At 43.9% G+C, this 22,051-nt stretch overlaps 1 protein-coding gene across 6 annotated transcripts in view; it reads left to right on the top strand.

Moving 5' to 3' along the window:
* The window catches only part of LOC140725757 (muscleblind-like protein 1), a 757,760-nt gene that overhangs the window by 684,546 nt on the left and 51,163 nt on the right, over positions 1-22,051 (top strand). For all 6 annotated transcript variants that reach the window (XM_073041625.1, XM_073041626.1, XM_073041629.1 and 3 more), the window contains one exon: positions 6,718-6,912. In XM_073041625.1, the coding sequence (XP_072897726.1) occupies positions 6,718-6,912 (195 nt within the window). The remainder of the gene's footprint in view (positions 1-6,717; positions 6,913-22,051) is intronic.

A 22,051-nucleotide genomic window follows, 5' to 3' on the forward strand; every position in this document is an offset into this window, starting at 1 on the left:
TGCACATAACACTCCAAACTCAGCTGAACATAATTTGATGCAGAGCCCAATAAAGAGATTTGAAGCAATTTGTAGCAAAGCTCGGAATGAAGTGTTATAGCCAAAAATAACAAGCCTAATTTTAAAAATGGGTGGCAGAGTGGAGATATCTCTACCAAAGGAGGTGTAAGGCACTCGTTCTCTCTGCCAGCCTGCAGGTTATCCTTCAGCAAGGTGTAGTACCTGTTTAGCTCCCAGATCAGAGTTACATGAAGCCATGGGAGCAGGTGGTGGATTGTCGTAGGAGCAGCTGATGCAATATCATTATTCTTTCCACTTCTCTTCTAATATTTATATCTGTGCACTTGTAATTTCCTTTGGGATCAATAATGCATCTATCTATCTATATCACAAGTCCTGGTTATGCGACCACTGACGCCAGGCAGACAATCTCTGAAGAGTATTGATAATGGCTGGGGTCACCTGTCTTGTAAAGACACTGCCCAGAAGAAGGCAATGTCAAACCACTTCTGTAGAAAAATTTGCCAAGAACAATCATGGTCATGAGACTATGATTGTCCACGTCATATGACATGGTATATAACAAATGAACAATTTAATGAAGGAACTCCTGTGCTTGGGATCTCACCAGCCAAAGGCATGGATGCCAGAGCAGGAGAGATCAAAATTGGGGATGAGAAAGGTGCCAAATTTAAGCATTACAGAGTTCCTTAATTTTAATACACTTCGAGTGTAGTCAGTGGTCACAAAATCACATATAGGGTTTACAAGAAGGCCATTCTGTCCATCATATCCATGAGACCTACTATCAGATGATTTCTTTGGGATCATTTATACAAGACAACCTGATTGAATAGCCCTAGAAAGAGATGCAGATTAGAGAAGAATATTGAAAGGAGGAGATTAAGCAGAGGTCTCATGGGTTGTAGGAGTGGAGGAGTTTATAGAGATAGGAAGGACCAAGGCTCTGAAATAGTGGACCTTGGTGTGAGTTCAGAGCTCAACAAGAGACTTGATTGATCCACAAGTGTCAGGTTTTCTGCCTGAAACATACACGGCCCTCTCAGAAGATTGCGCTTCCTTTTACTTCTAAGGTATCCCCACTGCAGAGGCAATGGCGTCAGGGAGCTTTGAATTTTCACTGAAGCCAGACAGTCGCTAAGTGCTTGCAGTAGTTATGTTCTCTGAGCAAGTTAATCTGCTGCCTCATGGGTCAGAAGAGTTACGTCTGTTCCCAGGCAGTCTGCAGTTCAGGCTGTATGGCGGCAGAGAGAATCTGATACACAGAGTGTTTACAGGGGCATTTCCTTCGAGCTCTAAGGTACCTAGGCTCAGTGTGACTGTGCAGGCTCAACACTTGGTGTTAATGCGTGAAGGATTTTGAAAGGAAACATAACAGAACAAAAGAGAAACAAATGCACACATTGCCTCCTACAATTTAGTTCATTTTTACTGATAATATAAACCATAAAATATTGAAGCGGATTTAGGCCATTCGGCCCATTGAGTCTGTTCCACCATTCGATCATGGCTGATTTATTAATCCTCTCAACCTCATTCTCCTGTCTTCTCCCCATAACCTTGACCCATGTCTAATCAAGAATCTGTCAATCTCCACTTTAAATATACCAAAAGACTTTGCCTCCGTAGTCACCTTTGGCGATGTATTCTACACAATCATCACCTTCTGGCTAAAGAAATTCCTCACAGACTGGGATGTTCTTCTCTTCTAAGGCTGTGCTCTCTGAGCCTAAACCACCCTCCCTTAACCAGCACCACCACCATGTGCATCCTTCTGTGTCTGCTGCCTCCTAAGGAATTCACTTTTCACCCACTCTACCCCTCCACTCGCTGACTCTGCCTCCCATTCCCAGTTATGTTATATCCAACTTCTCCAAGGTCTGATGAAGAACTGCCAACCTGAAGCTGTTTTGTTTGTTTGTTTGTTTTTTTCCCTCTCCCTCTCTCTATCTATCGATGCTGCCTGACCTGATGAGCATTTCTAGCCCACTCTGGATTTATTTTAGGTTTCCAGCATCTGCAATATTCTATTTTCACACAGGTCCAGTGTTTCATAGTGAAGTTTCTCTCTGTTTGTACGTGCTTCAGCTCTGAGCTCTGGAGCTCCCCCACTCCTAATCCACTATACCTCCTCTCTTCTACTCAGCTATGGTACATGTTAATACCTACTATTTTACCAAGCTTATGATTATTTATGACTTGAATTCACAGAGTCATGCAGCACAGGAACAGCCCACTGAATCTGTGTTAACATTTGACCACCCATTTACACTAATCCTGCACGCAGCCTGTTCAATTCTGCCCACGCTCCCGTAAACTCCCCCAAGATTCAACCACTCATGAAGGGGCAATTTGCAACAGCCAATTAGCTTGTACGTCTTTGGGATGTGGGAGGAAACTGGAGCAACTGAAGGAAACCCACTAGGCCAGGGGAAGAATGTGCAAACTCCACACAAACAGCACCGGAGATCAGGAATGAATCCAAGCGCTTGACGCTGTGAGGTAGCGACTCAGTGAACAGCACAGAGTGACTTGAGATCAAAGCGTTGCACATGTGACCAGTACATTGGTCTTTTACAGAATATACGTGCAACGTATGCCCCTGAATCGGAGGATCAATGGTCAAAGCTTCACCCCACCAACCTGAGTACAAAACTTAATTTGATCTTCCCACTGTGAGAGTGGTAGGTGTCTGGAATGGGGTGCCGGTGGAAGGAGCTGTGAGAGAGGCTTTTAAAAGACATGTGAACAGGGAATGGAGAGATATGGATCATGTGCAGGCAGATGGGATTAGTTACTTTTGGCATCATGACCAGCACAAACATCGGGGGGTGAATAGCCTGTTCCTGAGCTGTACTGTTCTATGTTCACTATGCTACTAAGGGAATCGTTTCACTTCATTCATTAGTTATGAACGACATGGCAATCATAATCTTTCGGCGATTGTTCTTGGCAAATGTTTCTACGGAAGTGGTTTGCCATTGTCTTCTTCTGGGCAGTGCCTTTACAAGACAGGTGACCCTAGCCAATGTCAATACCTCTGGAGATTATCTGCCTGGCATCAGTGAGTGCATAACCAGGACTTGTGATAGGCACCAGCTGCTGATACGACCATCTTCCACATGCTCCCATGGCTTCACGTGACCCTGGTCAGGTGGTGGGGGGGCTAAGTAGGTGCTACGCCTTTCCCGAGGGTGACCTGCAGGCTAACAGAGGGAAAGAGCACCTTACACCTCCTTTGGTAGAGACGTATCTCCACCCTGTCACCCAGACACTGCGTTATCACTGCCAAGGACAAAGTCAAAGTCAAGTTTATTGTCATGAAACTTGCAGCAGCTTCACAGGCACAAAGAGTCAGATAATCAGCATTCACAAGGAAAATATAAACATTAATTCTACACATTTTTAAAAGAAAAACACAGAACACAAGAAGTCATTTTAGTTCAAAGCCATCAAAATGTTGCTATGCTGAAGTAGTGATTAGACTTGTGTTGGTTAATTCAAAGAACACAAATTGCTGGAGGAACTCAGCAGGTCATGGTGAAGGGTCTCAGCCCAAAATGTCGCCTCTTTGTTCCTCCAACGTTTTGTGTGTGCTGATCTAGCTATCTTGGTACATGTGACCAATAACTTGGCAGAATGGCCCACAATCTGGGCTGTAAACAAAAGGCATTTGTAGAAACTGTGCCCTCAGAGTCCAGAGTTAACTGAAATGGGTTAAATTTTGAAACCCCTCACCTCCTTGGAGTTCAGAAGAATGAGGGTGACGTTATTCCAACACATGAGATGCTGAGGAAACCCAACAGTGTAAATGCTGAGATGTTTTCACTTGTGGGAAAATTACAAATAAGGAATCATAACTACAAAATAAGGGCCCGGTCTCTTCGAACTGAAGTGCATAGAAGCGTGTAGAGTGTCGTAAATCTCTTGAATTCTTTCCCCCCATTGTGGTAGAGGTCAGATCACTGGATATCTCTAAAGTGGAGCTGATGAATACATGTACAACCAAGGAGCTGAGGGTTATGCAGAGCTGGCACAGAAGAGGAATTAAAGCAGAGGTGGATCTGCCTGAGTAGATCATGTTGAATACTGGGACAGACTTGAGGGGCTGAGTGGCCTACCCCACTTCTATTTCCTTCTGTTCCCCTCTTGCTTGCCCTCCCCCAATTGTAACACACTAATATGTGTGGCATCTAAAAAACTGAACAAATGAAAGGAAGGGGGGGGGGGCACTAGTGAAAAGATGTCAACTGTGATGCTGATCAGAAAAACAATGTGTGGAGCTGTCCATTAGCCAGGTAGCGGTAATTAAAAACACTACCTCACTGATACTCAAAGCATCTGTGCTGCAATCTGATCTGTATCCTCTGTTTGTTTGGTGGCAGACTAATTCAATTGCCATCTTTATATGTGGCGGGATGGAGAAAGATCCCTACCAAAGGAGATGTAAGGCGCTCCTTCACTCCGCTAGCCTGTCGGTTGGTTACCTTTGGGCAGGGTGTAGCCATCCCCTCGCGTCCCCCTCCCCCCCCCCCCCCCCCCGCCGATCAGGGTTGCGCGGAGCCATGGGAGCAGGTAGTGGAAGGTCGTATGAGCAGCCGGTGCATATCACGAGTCCTGGTTATGCGACCACTGATGCCAGGAAGACAATCTCAAAAGAGTATTGATAATGGCCGGGGTCACCCATCTTGTAAAGACACTGTCCAGAAGAAGGCAATGGCAACACACTTCTGTAGAAAAATTTGCCAAGAACAATTACAGTTATGGAAAGACCATGATCACCCATGTCATACAACATGACACATAATGATAATGTATATTTATATGATATACACAATATAATATATATTTATATTACTTCTGCTGCAAAAAAAAAATCATTGCATATGTCAGTGATATTAAACCTGATTCTGATTCTGCTAAATGGGTAAATTTTGCACCTTTGCTGCAACACAAAGGGCAGGTAACACAGCAAGTTGTTTAGAAGCATTTCTCGGTGTGAGTTTAAGGGATTTTAAAGCAACGGCATCATGGCATCATCTTCTTGAAGGGATGTTCCATATAATCTGTCACTGCAATGACAGGCAAGATATAGAGAGAGGGTAAATCTCTGGAAGGGGATTAGTTGCAGATGAAATAGATTAGAAATGTCATTAATATTTCAGAGTGCAGATAGTAATAGCAATGGGAAAGGCATGTAAGTTGTTCCTTGAGAATTATGTAATTGCATTGTTTTAAAATAGTGCCAATGTGTTCATGTCATAACCAAGAATCTTCAAAGGCCAAGTCATTGGGTATATTTAAGGCAGAGGTGGATTTGTACGTTACTAGTAAGGGTTACATCGGTTATGGGGAGAAGGCAGAAGAATGGGGTTGAGAGAGATAATAAATCAGGCATGATGAAATGACAGAGCAAGCTCAATGGGCCAAATGGCCTAATTCTGCTCCTATGTCTTAGGGTCTTATGCTCCAAGCAAGTGCACATTACATAACAATTCACATTATCCTCACCTATTCTCTCTTTATCCTGTCTTCCACACTGTCATTTCCCTCTACTTTCCTTGATCTGACCTGAGGTCCTCACTCATCCCTCCCCTAGATAGTAATTCAGGGTAGCATGCAAAACTGTGGTAGTCTTTACTTGACCCTCTCTGCTGGCATCATGTACTCCCAATTCCTCTTCATGCATCACATAACCAATTTCTGCCTTTGCCCTCTCACTGTTTTCTGGGAATTGGAGTGCAGGTCATTGTGAGGAAACTGCTCTTATGGCCTCCTGAGACCAGGGAGTCAATCAGGCCTCCCAGGGTCAGTGTCACCTTGTCCTGTTGGGAGCTGGTTCCCCTGCTCCTGCTTTTGACCCACGGGTGTCGGGTTCAAGATTCAAGTTTATTTATCTCATGTACATCCAGACGCACAGTGAAGTGTGTCATTTGCATCAGCGACCAACACCACCCAAGTGTGTGCTGGGGGCAGCCGGCAGATCTCTTCACACAGAGCCTGTCCTCAACGCTCAGCAGAACAACACAGAGCTCAGCAACAACGGCAAAAGAAGCCCCATTCCTCCCTTACCACCTCCTCCCATACACATTCACGTTCCTTTAACCCAAAGAAGGTCTTTATTCTTCAACCTCCCAGAACCTCCACTGCTCCGGGGAAAGCAACCCGGGCTTGTCTCCTCTCCTCATAGCACCTTCTGTAATTGTGCTGTAAAAGAAAATCCTCCCTCGTTGCTCCCGTTGAATATTTTACCCTGCACACTAAAACAGGTCTGATTGCACACACAACTGCCACTGGAAATCATTTCCCTTTAATGATGCCATCAAAATCCTTCACAATTTCCAATACCTCTGTCCAACAAACCCTCAGTCTTCCCAGCTGTAATGGGAATAAGCCCAGATCCTCCAGTCACTCCATGTGAGAGAAGCCCTCCATCCCTTTGTGTCAATATTCCCTGCATGCTCTCCTGGACCTCAACATCTTTGCTTTAGGTGTAGAAACTGGATTTGGTTTAGATTAGTGTTCTAGATCAGACCTAAATAATGCCCTAAATCTTCCTGTTGCCCGATGAACGTGTACAATAGCTGGGCAATATTCAATGAACTCACATCAGGTACGTTTGGGGGTTAAGTTCTAGACCTGGATGTAAAATGACTTGTTGACTCACCTTTTGTCTCTACCCTTTCTGTCTTTCAGCCAGTGTTCTCCGTCACAACAGGGCTAGCGACTAACCCCACCACAGCCTTCAACCCATACCTGGGACCTGTCTCCCCAAACCTGGTGCCAGCCGAGATTCTGCCCAGTGCACCGATGCTGGTGACGGGGAACCACGCTGTTCCGGTCCACACTGCGGCCGCTGCCCAGAAGCTGATGAGGACCGATCGACTGGAGGTGAGTCCATAGCCCGCGTGCTCATTCCCTCTTGCCGCGCTGAGGGAAATGTAGGCGCTTTACAGCCCTGTACAGCCACTCTGCCCCAGTGCAACAGCCTGCTTGTCACAGAGCTTTGCAATTTCACATCGCTGCAGCCAATCCATTAGCGCTGGAAATCTGCTTGGGCTGCCTTAGCTGGATCAAGGAAGGCAATGCTAGTGTCCCCGCCAACCAAAAGCCGGTACAACAATTGTAGCATTCCTAACAGATGAGGTTACAACTAAACTTGTTTGTCACCAAACATGGGTAGTTCAATTCTGGGGCCACTCCTCAGGACAATTGATTATGTTATAGCCAAGGTAAGAGTGGAACTGAGTTGCCCCGGAGGTGCCAGACAAAATGCACCTCGATCAGCTAAAGCAACAAACTGCAGGTGATGCAGTTCTGAGATAAAAACAGAGAAAGCTGGAACCATTCAGTGGCTCAAGCAGCATCTGTGGAAAGAGAGACGGAAGAAGCTTTCCAGGTGAAATTTGCTTTTCTTTGTTCTCAGATGCTGACTGACCTGCTGAATATAATTCCAATCTGCACTTCCATACTGATATGTCAGCCCATGGCCTCCTCCACTCTAAGGTTGGAGGAACAATACCTCATGTGTTGTCTGGGTAGTCTCCAACCTAATGCCACGGATAATGATTTATCTAACATCCAGTAATTTTTCGCCCTTCCCTTCCTTCTTCTTCAATTCCCCACTCTGGCTCCCCTCTTACCTTTTCTCTTCTTCTCAACTGCCTATCACCTCCCCCTGGTGCTCCTCCTCCTTCCATTTCTCCCATGATCTACCCTCCTATGCTATCAAATTCCTTCTTCTTCAACCCTTTAACTTTTCCACCTATCACCCGCACCATCTTCTCATTTTATTCCCCGCCTCCCCACTCATCTGGCTTTACTTATCACCGTCTAGCTTGTACTCCTTCCCCTCCCCCACCTTCTTATTCTGGCATTGTCCGCTTTCTTTGCAGTCCTGATGAAGGATCTAGGTCTGAAACATCAACTGTTTATTCCTCTCCATAGATGCTGCCTGACCTGCTGATTTCCTCCAGCATTTTGTGTATGTTGCTTTGGATTTCCAGCATCTGCAGAATCTCTTGTATTTATGATTTCCAGGTCAGATCTGTTTTTCATCCTCCCTGACTGACCTGCTGAGAATACTCAGCATACCCTGTTTTTATTTCAATTTGATCAGTACCTCTTCTGTGGCACTGTTAACATTGGAAGAAAGAAACTTCAAGCAGCCAACAATTAGAAAAAGTCCTTTGCAAAATGAAAGGGGAAACTACTCAAATCAAAGTTTAAAGTTCAATTATTATCAAAGTATATAAATGTCATCATATACAACATCTCATCATATATTTTCTTGCAGGGATTCACAGTAAATTCAACCATAAATAAAACATAAAAAAGCTGAAAGTACTCAGTGAGTCAGGCAGCATCTGTGGGGAGAGGAAAGAAAACGTTGATGGCTTTCCCTCAGATAACCAGCAGTTTGGCATTTCTAGTAATGAACAGCTCTGAAGCTTTCAAAGTATGAAGGCTTCAATCTATTAATTATCAAGTAATGATTCTTGGTAAAGTCGCACATTGAAGGATTCAAAGTAAATTTGACTCAGTTAAAGTTTATGCGTGGTATTTTCAGAAAGGATAGTACTGGGTATCGGGGATCAATCTGAACTCTGGAATGTTCTGGTGTGAGCTGTGCATCTGAAGAAGACACGGGGCGGGTTGTAAGGTGGTATGTCCGAAAGGCAGCACGGTAGCATAGCAGTTAGCATAATTGATTTATAGAGCTAAAAATTACCAGTCATGGTTGAATTCTCACTGCTGTCTGTAAGGAATGTGTACGTTCTCCCCGTGTTCACGTGGGTTTCCTCTGGGTGCTCTGGTTTCCTCCCACATTCCAAAAACGTACGATTAAGATTAAGAGAGTAAATCGTGTGCATGCTCTGTTGGAGGCAGAAGTACGGCGACACTGGCAGGCCCCTCTCGGTGCAATCCTCGCTGATTTAGTTTGATGCAAACAATGTAGTTCACTGAATGTTTTGATGTACATGTGACAAGTTAATCTAATCATTATCTTTAAAAAAGGATTGGTGGAAGCAGATTTAATGAAGAATTAGGTTAAAATGGAAAAGCTTGCAATATTAAGGAGGAAGGACATCTGTTTCATGATGGGATAGCTCTTTCAAAGTACAGACAAGGACACGATGAGCCAAATGGCCTCTTCCTCAGCTCTGCCATTTTGTAACTCAAAGGTATGGAAGAGTAGAAACTTCCCCCTCCTTATTTTATTGAGAGATACCGGACAGTATCTGGTCCTTCCAACCTAACAAACCCGCACTACCCAATTACACCCATGGCACCAATTGACCTGCTAACTCAGATGTCTTTTCAACATGGGAGGAAACTGGAGCATCTGGAGGGAACCCATACAGTTACAGGGAGAACGTACGAACTCCTTGCAGTCAGTGGCAGAACTGAACCCCAATCGCTGGCACTGTAATAGTATGTTAACCGTTGCCTTCCTGTGCCACCCCTTTGTATGTGGGGTCATAGAAAACTACAGCCCAGAAACGAACCCTTCAACCCGTCCGGTCCATGCCGAACCATTTAAACTGCACCCTGACCATAGCCCTCCATACCCCTCTCATCCATCTACCTATCTCTTGAATGAGCAATGCAGTCCTGAGGTTATTACAACTGACTTAAGAAGCTGTACTCAAATTCAACATGCTTGTGCTTTGCAAATGTAGATAATAGGTGACAAATTTCCATCTCCGATATACAGTTATTGTAACCATAACAACAGCAATTCTACTCAATCCTTCAGTCTTGGAATACTGCGTTCAGTTCTGGTCACCTCATTATAGGAGGGTGCGTAGGAGATTTACCAGGATACTGCCTGGATCAGAGAGCATGCCTTACGAGGAGAGGCTGAGTGAGCTAGGGCTTTTCTCTTTGGAGTGAAGGAGGATGAGAGGTGACTTGATGGAAGTGTACAAGATGATAAGAGGCATAGAAAGAGTGGACAGCCAGAGACTTTTTCTCAAGACAGAAATGGCTAATACATAAAGGTATCATTTTAAGGTGATTGGATGAAAGTTTAAGGGGGGGATGTCAGAGGTAAGTCTTTGACACAGAGAGTGGTAAGTGCATGGAACACCATGACAGGGGTATTGGTCAAGACAGATACACCAGGGGCATTTAAGAGACTCTTAGAAGGATGATAGAAAAATGGAAGGTTATATGGGAGGGAAGGGTTTGATTGATCTTAGGACAGGTTAAAGGATGGACACAACACAATGGGCTGAAGGGTCTGTACTGTGCTATAGTGCTCAGAATTCTCAGTTAAACCGTATTCTTGTCAGGCTTGATTCTGTAGTGACACAGTGAGCAGAGGTCCGAGGTTTAATTTTCTTTTAAGTGGAGCTTACACATTGTTGCTGTGACTGTGCGTGTTCCCCCGACTATTCTGATTTCCTCTGTGGGTTGTAGGGTCACTGGTAAACAACCCCTCCCTCAACCCCAGTCTGGAGGCAAGAGGGATGAGTTAATGGGGATATAGGGAAAATAGAACTGGATTGCTGCAAATGGTACCATGGATAGTTGAATAATGTCTCTCACCTGAGAAGGGGACAGCAGGATAGCATATTGGTTAGCGCAACGCTTCTCAGTAAATTCCATTTTTGATACAGTGGAACCCAGTTAATTGGGTTAAGTCAGTGGGCAAGGGTCTGACAGATGGAATACAATGTTGGAAAATGCAAGGTCATCCACCTTGGAAGGAAAATGGAAGATCAGATTATTGATGAAATAGTGAAAAATTACAGCATGCTGCTGTGCAGAGGGACTTGGGAGTGCTTGTACATGAATCACAAGAGGTTGGTTTGCAGGTGCGGCAGGCTATCAAGAAGGCAAATGGAGTGTTGGCCTTCATTGCTAAAGGGATTGAATATAAGAGCAGGGAGATTATGCTGCAACTATAAAGGGTACTGGTGAGGCCGCACCTGGAGTACTGTGTGCGGTTCTGACCTCCTTACTTGAGGAAGGATATACCGGCTTTAGAGAAGGTGCAGGGGAGGTTAACCAGGTTGAGTCCAGAGATGAGTGGGTTAGACTATAGGAGCGATTGAGTCACCTGGGACTGTACTCGCTGGAATTCAGAAGAATGAGAGGAGATCTTATGGGAACATCTAAAATATGAAAGAGATAGATGGGATAGAGGCAGGAAAGTTGTTTCCACTGGTAAGTGAGTCTAGAACTAGGAGAAGTAGATCTGGGACAGAGATGAGGAGGAACCTCTTTTACCAGAGAGAGGTGAAACTGTGGAATTCTCTGCCCAATGAAGCAGCGGAGACTACCTGAGTAAACGTATTTAGACAAAGTTGGATAGATTTTTGCAGAGTAGGGGAATTAAAGTTATGGGGGGATGGCAGGTAGGAGGAGATGAGTCCATGGCCAGATTAGCCATGATCTTATTTTTTTAAAACTTTATTTTTATTGTTTTGCCAATAACAGAACAAACAGGATAAAAACAGACAGAGTCATCATAGGTGAAGTAAAATCCATGTCTTATAATAGAAAAAATGAATAGCGAAATGGGTTACATTGCTGGATCAAGGTTAACCAAACTCTTATGTCCATAATTGTCCTTCAAAGTCTCAGGGGACCTTAAGATCCATAACTCTAAAGTCCATTCTGCAGGCTCCCTCATAGGAAGAAATAAAACAAATTTCTTCAAACCAAATAAATGTACAGTGAAGAAGTCAAATGAAATGTCCAATTTTCCCAGTATCTTTCTAAAATTTTAGTGGCATGTCTCAGAGTGAAAGTCAATCCTGCCATCACATAAATTTCTTGAACTATTTCTGTTCATTCCAGGACTGTAGGAGACACTTTGCTTAGCCATTTCCTGGTAATCGCTTTCTTACTGGCTGCTGGTAGCATTTGTAACAAATAACTTTCATGCTTTTTGAGCCCATTTGGTACATTACCCAAATAAATAACGTTAAAGTCAAAATTAATCTCTGGGCTGATCATTGACCTTATCTCTGTTACCACATCTAACCAATAAGACAAAATCTTTGGACACTCCCAGAAAATATGAAAATGATCAGCCAACATCTTTTCACACGTTCTCCAACATTGACCTTGTTCAGGTCTGTTACTTTGTAACTTCTTTATTTTTGGCGTTCTGAAAAATCTTAAGGTATTCTTCCAGGTGAAGCCATGATCTTATTAAATGTGGAGCAGGCTCAACAGGCCAGATAGCCTACTCCTGCTCCTATTTCTTATATCTTCATGTTACCTCAACTCTGAACTGATTCTACAACCTACAGCTCACTTTCAGAGACTTGGCAACTCATGTTCTCAGTATTATTTATTTATTTAGGTTTGGTTCGTGCAATTTGTCTTCTTTTGCACATAGTTTTTTCTCAATCTTTGTTTATGTGTAGTTTTGTATAAATTCTATGAGAACTCTTTATTTTCTTGTAAAAGCCTGCAAGACAATGAATCTCAGGGTAGTATATGGTGACATACACATACTTTGATAATGACTTTACTTTGATTTTTGATATTGACATTACTTGATAGTCAGCATGATAAGTGTGGGCTGAAGGGTCTGTCTGTGTGCTGAATTGGGCGCCACAGTAGTGTAGTGGTTAACGTAATACTATTCCAGCTTAGGGTGTCAGAGTTCAGAGTTCAATCCCAGCATCCTCCTTAAGGAGTCTCTCTACGTTCTCCTGCGGAATGTATGGTTTTCTCCATGTTCTTCAGTTTCCTCCCAAGGTCCAAACATGTACTGGATAGGTTAACTGGTCATTGTAAATTGTCTCATGATTAGGTTAGGGTTAAATCGAGTTTGTTAGGGGTTACGTACTGGGTGGTGGGGCTCAAAAGGGTAGAAGGGCCTATTCCTCTGTGTATCTCCAAATAAATTTTTTAAAGTAAATAAATAAAAGTGACTCTTGAAGCTTGGCAAATCAGAATTAGCGACACATAGTTGCAGACTTTCTTAAACAATAGTTAAAGACAATGCCTTTCAATCAGCGGATACAAATTCTATTAACAGTCTGGTGCCTTATACAGTGTCAAAAGCCAAGTTCTAAAGCAGCAGTACATGCCCTGTTATATCTCTCTTGCTCACTCTCTCTCTTTTGTAAGAGGATTTGTTAAATAATTAAAGTGTCACACAACTGTGAAGAAAAACCTGAATTGGCCGGGGCTGTGCAGAGGCATTGTAGTATGCCTGTATGAGGCACAAGGAGAAATTCTTTCTGAATGGTGAGGTGAGATTAGAAGGTCTCATTGTGACGGCTTTGACTCCCTTGAAATTACACTGAGAGGGGATTATGTAATGACTGCAATATGATAAGCAGGAAAAGGCAATTATCCTGACTGAAGCTTCGGTGGAGCTGGGAGACTGGAAGCTTTCTGCGTTGGTTTGCCTCTTGTATTTCATCAGCAGCATGAGGATGTCAATCATTGATCATTGATCCAAGACGGAGCTCAATAGATTTTTAGATGAAAGAGTATTGATTATAAGAAGGTGAATGGAGAAAAAAAAAGTGACAGCCATTGTTGATTTGGATACAGATTCAGACTAGTTTACCGTCAGAGAATATAGGAAAGTACAGCACAGAGCCAGGCCCTTCAGCCCATCTAGTCCATGCCAAAACATTTAAACTGCCTACTCACATCAACCTTCACTGGGACCATAGCCCTCCATACCCATGTACCTCTCAAAACTTCTCTTAAACATTGAAATTGAGCTCACATGCACCACTTGCGCCGGCTACTCATTCCACACTCTCACGACCTTCTGAGTGATGAAGTTTCCCCTCACTTCCCCTTAAACTTTTCACCTTTCACCCTTAACCCATGACCTCTAGTACTAGTTCCACCCAACTTCAGTGGGGAAAAAACCTGCTTATATTTATCCTATCTATACCTTTCACAATTTAGTATACCTCTATCAAATCTCCCCTAAATCTTCTATCCTCCAAGGAATAAAGCCTTAACCTATTCAATCTTTCCTTATAACTCAGGCCCTCCAATCCAGGCACCATCCTTGTAAATTTTTTTCTGCACTCTTTCAGCCTTATTTCCATCTTTCTGAAAAGTAGGTGACCAAAACTGCACACAATACTCCCAATTGAGCCCCACCAATGTCTTACACAGCTGCAACATAACATCCCATCTCTGTACTCAATGCTTTGATTTATGAAGGCCAAATAGCAAAAGCTTTCTTTATAGCCCTAACGAATTCCTTACTCACATGAAGTAAATGGTATCTACATAGTAAAACACGTGTTAATGCCTCTCTGTTGGCGCCGGTAACGAGGCAACATTTGTGGGCTGCCCCCAGCACAATCCTTACTGATTTGATTTGACGCAAACAACGCATTTCTCTGTACATTTCAATGTTTCAAGTACTTATGACAAATAAAGCCAGTTTCCTTCTTTAAATACTGGTCTTGCTGAAAGTTGAAGGGCTAATTAGCCTGTTTCTACCCCTTCCTCAGTTTTTTTGGATTTAATTTAATATTGTCACATGTTAGGGGTACAGTGCACGTCAGTTGTACCGATTGTTTCAGTGCATCGGTACATCGAGGAAGTACAAAAGGAAAACAACAACAGAATGTGGAACAAGGTGTTACACTTACAGAGAATGTGCGGGACAGGCAGGCAATGAAGGTTCATGGACCATAATGAGGTAAATTGTGAGGTCAAGGATCTATCTTACCGTACTAGGGAACCATTCAATAGTTTTATTACAGCGGGATAGTTGCTGTCGTTGAACCCGGTGGTGCATGCTTTCAGACTTTTGCATCTTCTGCCTGATGGGAGGGGAAGAAGAGAGAATGCCTGAGATGTGGGCTTCACTGGCAAATTCAGCACTTATTGCATGTTCCCCATCCGTTCTCAGGAAATTTGTGGTCTGACCAATGTTGCTTTTCACGTCCTCAGGAAGTGCCACTGGCCCATGTGGGAATAATGTGTAAGAGTAATAGGCCTGAAACTGGCCCACACCAAACATCAGCTCATAGACCATAGAACATAAAAGAGTAGAGCACAGGACAGGCCCTTCGGCCCACAATGTTGTGCCAAACCAAACAAATTAGTAATCAAATGATCAACTAAACTAACCTCTTCTGCCCACGTAATGTCCATATTGTTGCATTTTCCTCACATCTAAGTGCCTATCTAAACATCTCTTACAAGTCCCCGGTATATCTGCCTCTACCACCACTCCAGGCAAGACATTCCAGGCACCCAGCAGTCTCCACATAATAGAACTTGCCCCTCACATCTTCTTTGAAATTACTCCCACTCATCTTAAAATCCAAAGTTCAAAGTAAATTTATTATCAAAGTACATAAATGTCACCATATACAATCCTGAGAATCATTTTCTTGTGGGCATTCACAGAAAATACAAAGAACGACAATAGAATCAAAGAAAAAACACGCACAAAGGTGGACAAACAAAGTGCAAATACAAAAAGAAACAAAATGATGATAATTAATAAATAAGTGCTAAATAATACGGAGAGCATGAGTTGTAGAGTCATTGAAGGTGAGTTCATCGGTTCAGGAATCAGTTCAGAGTTGGTATCCACACTGGCTCAGCCAGGAATGGCAGCAGAAGCAGATACGACAATACAGAGATCGTGTGTAGGCAGGAGATTTAGTTCAATTTGTCATTGTACTGGGTGCAGACATGGTGGGCTGAAGATCTTATTCCTGGATTGTTCTGTGTTGTAAACTCATTGTGTGAAGGATTATGCTAAACAGGTACCCTTCTGCCAGTTTAATCACCAAATTAACAATGCAAGAAAGATCACTCCTCCGCTCAGCATTACTTAGAACAACAAGCAGAATAAATTAAATGTTGACACACACACACACACAAAAACAGACACACAAACACACACACACAAAACAGACACATAAACACACACACATTAAAACAGACACATAAACACACGCACAACTACACACGCATAAAACCACACACACTAAAACAGACACACAAAAACACACACACAAACACAGACATACAACACACACACTCACACAAATATACACAAACACACACACACAAACGCAGACGCAAAAACATATACAAACACACACACACACACACACAATGCAAGAGATTCTGCAGATGCTGGAAATCTTGAGCAAAACACACAAAATGCTGCAGGAATTTTAAAAAGTCGATGTTTCAGAGCAAGACTCCTCACCAGGACTCACCCACAAGCACCACACACGAAGTGGATGTTGCTGGCAGACCCAGCAACCATTGCCTTTCCTGAGCTGACCAGGCGAAGGAGAAGATGTTTCACAGCCACTGCTGCTGCCCTGGTACAAAAGTAGGACAAAGGTCAACAGTCTGTGTGCGGGAAGGATGCTCACACTAGGCTGGAAGGAACCAGGGTTCACAGTTTCAGGACAGGACTGAGATGTGGAATCATGGAGCATGGAAATAGGCCCTTTGGTCCACAGTACCCACGCAGCTAGTTCCCACATTCTGCCCATATCTCTCCAAAAATTGTTCCTCCATGTACCTACCCAAGTGTTTTTGAAATGTACTTGTCTCAACCACCATCTCTGGTACCACAACCTGCCTGAAAACATTATCCCTCAGGTCAGAATCACAATCAGGTTTAATATCATCGCCATATATTGTGAAATTTGTCACTTATAAATTTTTCCCCTCTCACCCTAAATCTGTGCCCCCTCCCCAGATTTTGACTCCCCTACCCTGGGGAGAAAGACTGTTGCTATCGAACTGATCTAAGCCTCTCAAAATTTTAATCATCTCTATAAGGTCACCCCCTCATTCTCTTATGTTCCAGTCCTAGCCTGGCCAACCTCGCCCCATAACTTAGGTCCTCTAGATGGCAACATCCCTGTAAATCTTTCCTGTACTCTTTCTTGTTTATCAATGTCTTTACTCTAATACGGTGACCGGAATTGTACACAGTACTCCAAGTGCAGCCTCATGAATATCTTATACACTGCACCACAATGTCCCAACTCCTGTGCTCAGTGTCATGTCTAATGAAGGCCAGACTACTAAACACCTTTCCCACCTCCCTCGTTACCTGTGGTGCCACCCTCAAAGGACTCCTGGGTCCCTCTGTTCCATTCCACTCCCTAGTGCCCTACCTCTCAAGTTCAAGTTTCAATTCAATGTCATCTGCCTGTACATATATACAACCAAACAAAATAACATTCCTCTGGACCACGGTGCACCCACACAACATATACCACACACACAGCACGGCATCCAAAACATTATGCTATAAATAAGTGAATAAAATATAATTCAAAATACATGTGCTAAATCACAGCACAAGTAAACAATAAACAGTACAGTAAACATCTCGCTGTCCTAGTGATGACACTCAGTGGTGGCAGGGAATTCATTAGTCTCACAGCCTGAGGGGAGAAGCTGTTACCCAGTCTGGCAGCCCGAGTCTCGATGCTCCTGTACCTCCTTCCTGACGGTAGTGAGATGGTAGTGGGATGGGTGGTAGGGATCCTCAACAATGCTTCATGCCCTTCATATACAATGCTCCGGGTAAATGTCACAAATCGGGGGAGGGAGGGAGATCCCAGTGATCCTCTTGTTGGTTTTTACTCTCCTCTACAGGGTCTTGCAGCTTCCGTACCACACAACGATGCAGCCAGGCAGGACACCCTTGTTTGTTCTCCTGTAGAAAAGTGTTAGAAGTGGGGCAGGGAGCCTTACACACCTCAATCTCCTCAAAATTATAAATGCTGCTGACCCTTCTGGAGGTGTTGTGGGTGGAGATTTGACCATTCATAGCATAGGTCCTATTCTGGTTTATGAAATGCAACACCTCACACTTCTTTGCATTGAAACCCATATGCCACTCCTGGGCCCAATTCCCGAACTGATTGAGATCTCTTTGTAATCGAAAATAAATTTCTTCACCATCAGTAACACATAATTTTGTGTCATCCACAAGCTTATCCAGCTTATTCATGAGCATCCAAGTTATATTTATAAGTAACATTTAATCCCAACACTATAGCACACTACTAGTCACTGATCAACGGCCGCCCTCAGCTTCCTACCTCACAGCCATTTTTGAGTCCACCAGCTCTCCTTGGATTCCATGAGACCTAACGTGTCAGACCACCACCACTCCGGCACTCATTACTTTCTGTGTAAGAGATGCTTGCCCGGCACATCTCCTTTGAAGTTAACCCCTCTCACATTAATGCATGCCCTCTCGTATCTGACATGCTGACTCTGGAAGAATGATCGTGGCTACCTACCTCATATAGTCTCCATGGCCACTTTATTGGGTACACCTGCACACCTGCTCATTAATGCAAATATCTAATCAGCCAATAACGTGGCAGCAACTCAATACATAAAAGCATGCCGACATGGTCAAGAGGTTCAGTTGCTGTTCAGACTGAACATCAGAATGGGGAAGACATGTGATCTGAGTGACTTTGATCCAGATGGGGTGGTTTGAGTATCTCAGAAATGGCTGATCTCCTGGGATCTTCATACACAACAGTCTCTAGTTTAAAGAGAATCGTGCGAGAAACAAAAACAAATCCAGTGAGCAGAAGTTCCGTGGGAGAAAATGCCTTGTTAATGAGAGAGGTTAGAGGAGCTCAAGCTGACAGGAAAGCGACAGTAACTCGTATAACCATGTGTTACAACAGTGCTGCGCAGAAGAGCATCTCCGAATGCACAGCATGTCAAACCTTGAAGTGGATGGGCTACAGCAGCAGAAGACCACAGATATACACTCAGTAGCCAATTTATTAGGTACAGGAGCTATTAATTAAATTAGCAATCAAATGTTTGTAACAACAAGTATTTCACTTGGTTTCTATTGACTCCTAAGAGTTAAAAACAAAAAGGGAAGTTGACCAGAGGAGTGGGGAGGTAATTGCTCACTTGTGCACTGGCTTTTTGAATTCTGCAGTCCATTTCCAGAAACAATGTTTTAGCAGAGTTAAAAAGAGAAATGTTCATATATTTTGAGGAAGCAGGTTTTGTAGGGGTCCAGTCACAAACAAGAGAAAATCAGTAGATGCTGGAATTCCAAGCAACACACACACACACACACACACAAAGTGCTGGCGGAACTCAGCAGGCCTGGCAGCATCTATGGAAAAGAGTATAGTCGACATTTTGGGCTGAGACCCTTCATCAGGACTACGATGAAGGGTCTGGGCCTGAAACGTCAACTGTTTTCTTTCCCATAGATACTGCTAGGTTTTGCAGGAGCTCAGGGAGAAAGCAGAGGAGTGTGCAGTTAATTGAGAGAGAACCATGATTAAATGGCCTGTAGCAGTCGTGCGATCACTCCAGTCGAGTATGATGTTCTCCTCAGGAGTTGTCCTTTGGTGGGTCAGTGGTCGGGGCCTTTGGCTGCTCAGTCTCTATTTGCAGCAGTCGCTTGTTCACTGTGACGTAGTGGAGGTTGTTCTCATGTCGCGCAGCTCCCTCTTGAACAGATTTCCTCCAGGTGCATCTACTGAGTGCAATGTCTTCCCAGTTTTTAGATGTGATATTGGATTTCTTCAGGCTGGTTTTGACGTTACCTTTGCCCACCAGGGGCTGGCTGAGCGACCTTCAACTGGAAGCGAAGGATCTGTTTGGGGAGATGTGAGTTAGGCTTCTGAATGACATGACCAATCCATCGGAGTCGCTGTTGCTTTATCGCGGTGGAAATACTGTTCATGTTGGTCTCCTCCAGTACACTATTGTTAGTGCATCAAAAGACCTGTAGGATTCTCTGACTGGATGAAAGCTCGTATTTATTCATTTGTTGAAATACTGTGTGGAGTAGGCCCTTGCAGCCCTTCCTGTCATGCCACCCAGCAACACTGGAACAAATACGTCTTTGGACTGTGGGAGGAAGCCAGAGCACCCAGAGGAAACCCACGCAGTCACGGGTAGAATGTACAGACTCCTTACAGGCAGCGGCAGGAATTAAATCAGGGTCGCTGGTGCTGTAAAGCATTTTGCTAACCACCACGCTACCATGCCACCCCAACATGTTAACAGAAAGATTACATGAACCTTAAAAAAACCTAAACCTGTGCTGATAAAAAGGTGTCAGCCTAAAACATCAACTGTCCATTTCCTTCCATGGGTCCCGCCTGACCCCACAAGTTCTTCCAGCATTTTGTGTGTTGCTCCAGATTTCCAGCATCTGCAGTCCCCCAGTGTCTCCACTAAGCTTAAACCTTCCTCTTTGAGCATCCATGTAACAGCCTGTCCTTCAGTTTTCCCAAAAAATAGGAGTTGACACAAATCGGAGTGCACCACCATCTCCCCTCCTAAGCCTTTGCAGTGCTAGGGTGGAAGAAAGTCCCCACCCACAACCCCGGCACCCTGGAACCTGAGACAAGAATTGCCAGTGGGGTATAAAGGAGACAGCTGCCTTATGACATTTTAAACCATTCACTCTCTCCTCCTGACGATTGCCCTCGAGTCAGGAGAACATCAGTTACACATTGACACCATACATTTTATCAGCTGGATTACAGGTACTGAGGAATGAAACATGCAGTGGCAATCCAGATTTATCGATATCCGTTCACCAGGTAACCAGTAATTTGGTAAACACTGCCATCTCGTCATCTGAACTCATGGCAGGATTTCTCTCTGTCATCAGTATCTCACTCTGATCTGCACATCAACCTGGATCTAACTCACAGGCAATTCAGCAGCCTCTATTGTAAAACTGCACTTGGCAGCGGACTGTTATAAGACCATAAGACATAGGAGGAGAATTAGGCTTTTGGGCCCATCGAGTCTGCTCTACCTTCCATCATGATCCCTCTCAACCCCATTCTCCTGCCTTCTCTCTGTAACCTTTGGCACCCTTACTAATTAAGAAACTATTAAACTCTGTTTTAAATATATCAGATGACTTGGCCTCAACAACCATCTGTAGCAATGAATTCCACAGATTTATCACCCTCTGGCTAAAGAACTTTGTCCTCATTTCATTTCTGTTCTAAAAGGACATCCTTATATTCTGACGTAGTGCCCTCTTGTCCTAGATTCCCCCACTGCAGGAAGCATCCTCTCCACATCCACTCTACCTAAGCCTTTCAATATTCGATAGGCCTTATTATTCTAAACTCCAGCAAATGCAATCCCAGAGCTATCAAATGCTCCTCATATGTTAACCCTTTCGTTCCCAGAATAATTTCCGTGAATTTCATCTGGACCCTCCCCGATGCCAGTAGATCCTTTCTTAGATAAGGGGCCAAAACTGTTCACAATATTCCAAGTGCGGTTTGATCAATGCCTAATAAAGCCTTATGTCCCCTCACAACACTGAAGGGGGAATTTGAGCCCACTTGGTCCATGCATTGAAATGTACTGGATACCAAAAGGCCTGGATAGAGTGGACATGGAGAGGATGTTCCCCTTAGTAGGAGACTGGGATCTGAGAGCAATAAAGGGCCATCTTATTAGAGCTGAGCTAAGGACAGATCCCCTGTGCAGGTCAAGGCATTGTGTGTATTTAGCAGAAATTACGGTAATATATTCTTGATTGGTAAAGGGTTAAGGGTTATGGGAAGAAGGCAGGAAAATGAAATTTAAAAATTAGTCATAATTGAATGGCAGAGAAGACTCAGTGGGCTGAATGGCCTAATTCTGCTCCTATATTTTATGGTCTATTCTCTCTCAGATACCCCTCACTACATCCTAATTTTCTACTCCAGAAGTAGTTTACATTAGCCAAGTCACCTGCCGGCATTCATGTTGTTGGGATGTGGGAGAAAAAGATAGCACTTGAAGGAAACCCACAGGGGCACAGAGAGAACACCATCGTGCTATTCTAATGATCTCTCTCTCTCTCTCTCTCTCTCCACCTCCCTCTTCCATTCTCCCCCTCTGTCCCCTCCTTCCCCTCTCTCTCTCACTCTTCTCTCTCTTCTCCTATCTTTCTCCTACTCCCCCTCCCCCTCTGTATTTCTCTCTCTCTCCCCTTTCTCCCTTTCTCCCTTCCGCTCTCTCTCTTTCCCTCTCCCACTCTCTCTCTCTCTCCTTTCTCCTCCCTCTGTCTTCC

The sequence above is a fragment of the Hemitrygon akajei genome, chromosome 3, assembly GCF_048418815.1.
Source record: "Hemitrygon akajei chromosome 3, sHemAka1.3, whole genome shotgun sequence".
Lineage (NCBI taxonomy): Eukaryota > Metazoa > Chordata > Chondrichthyes > Myliobatiformes > Dasyatidae > Hemitrygon > Hemitrygon akajei.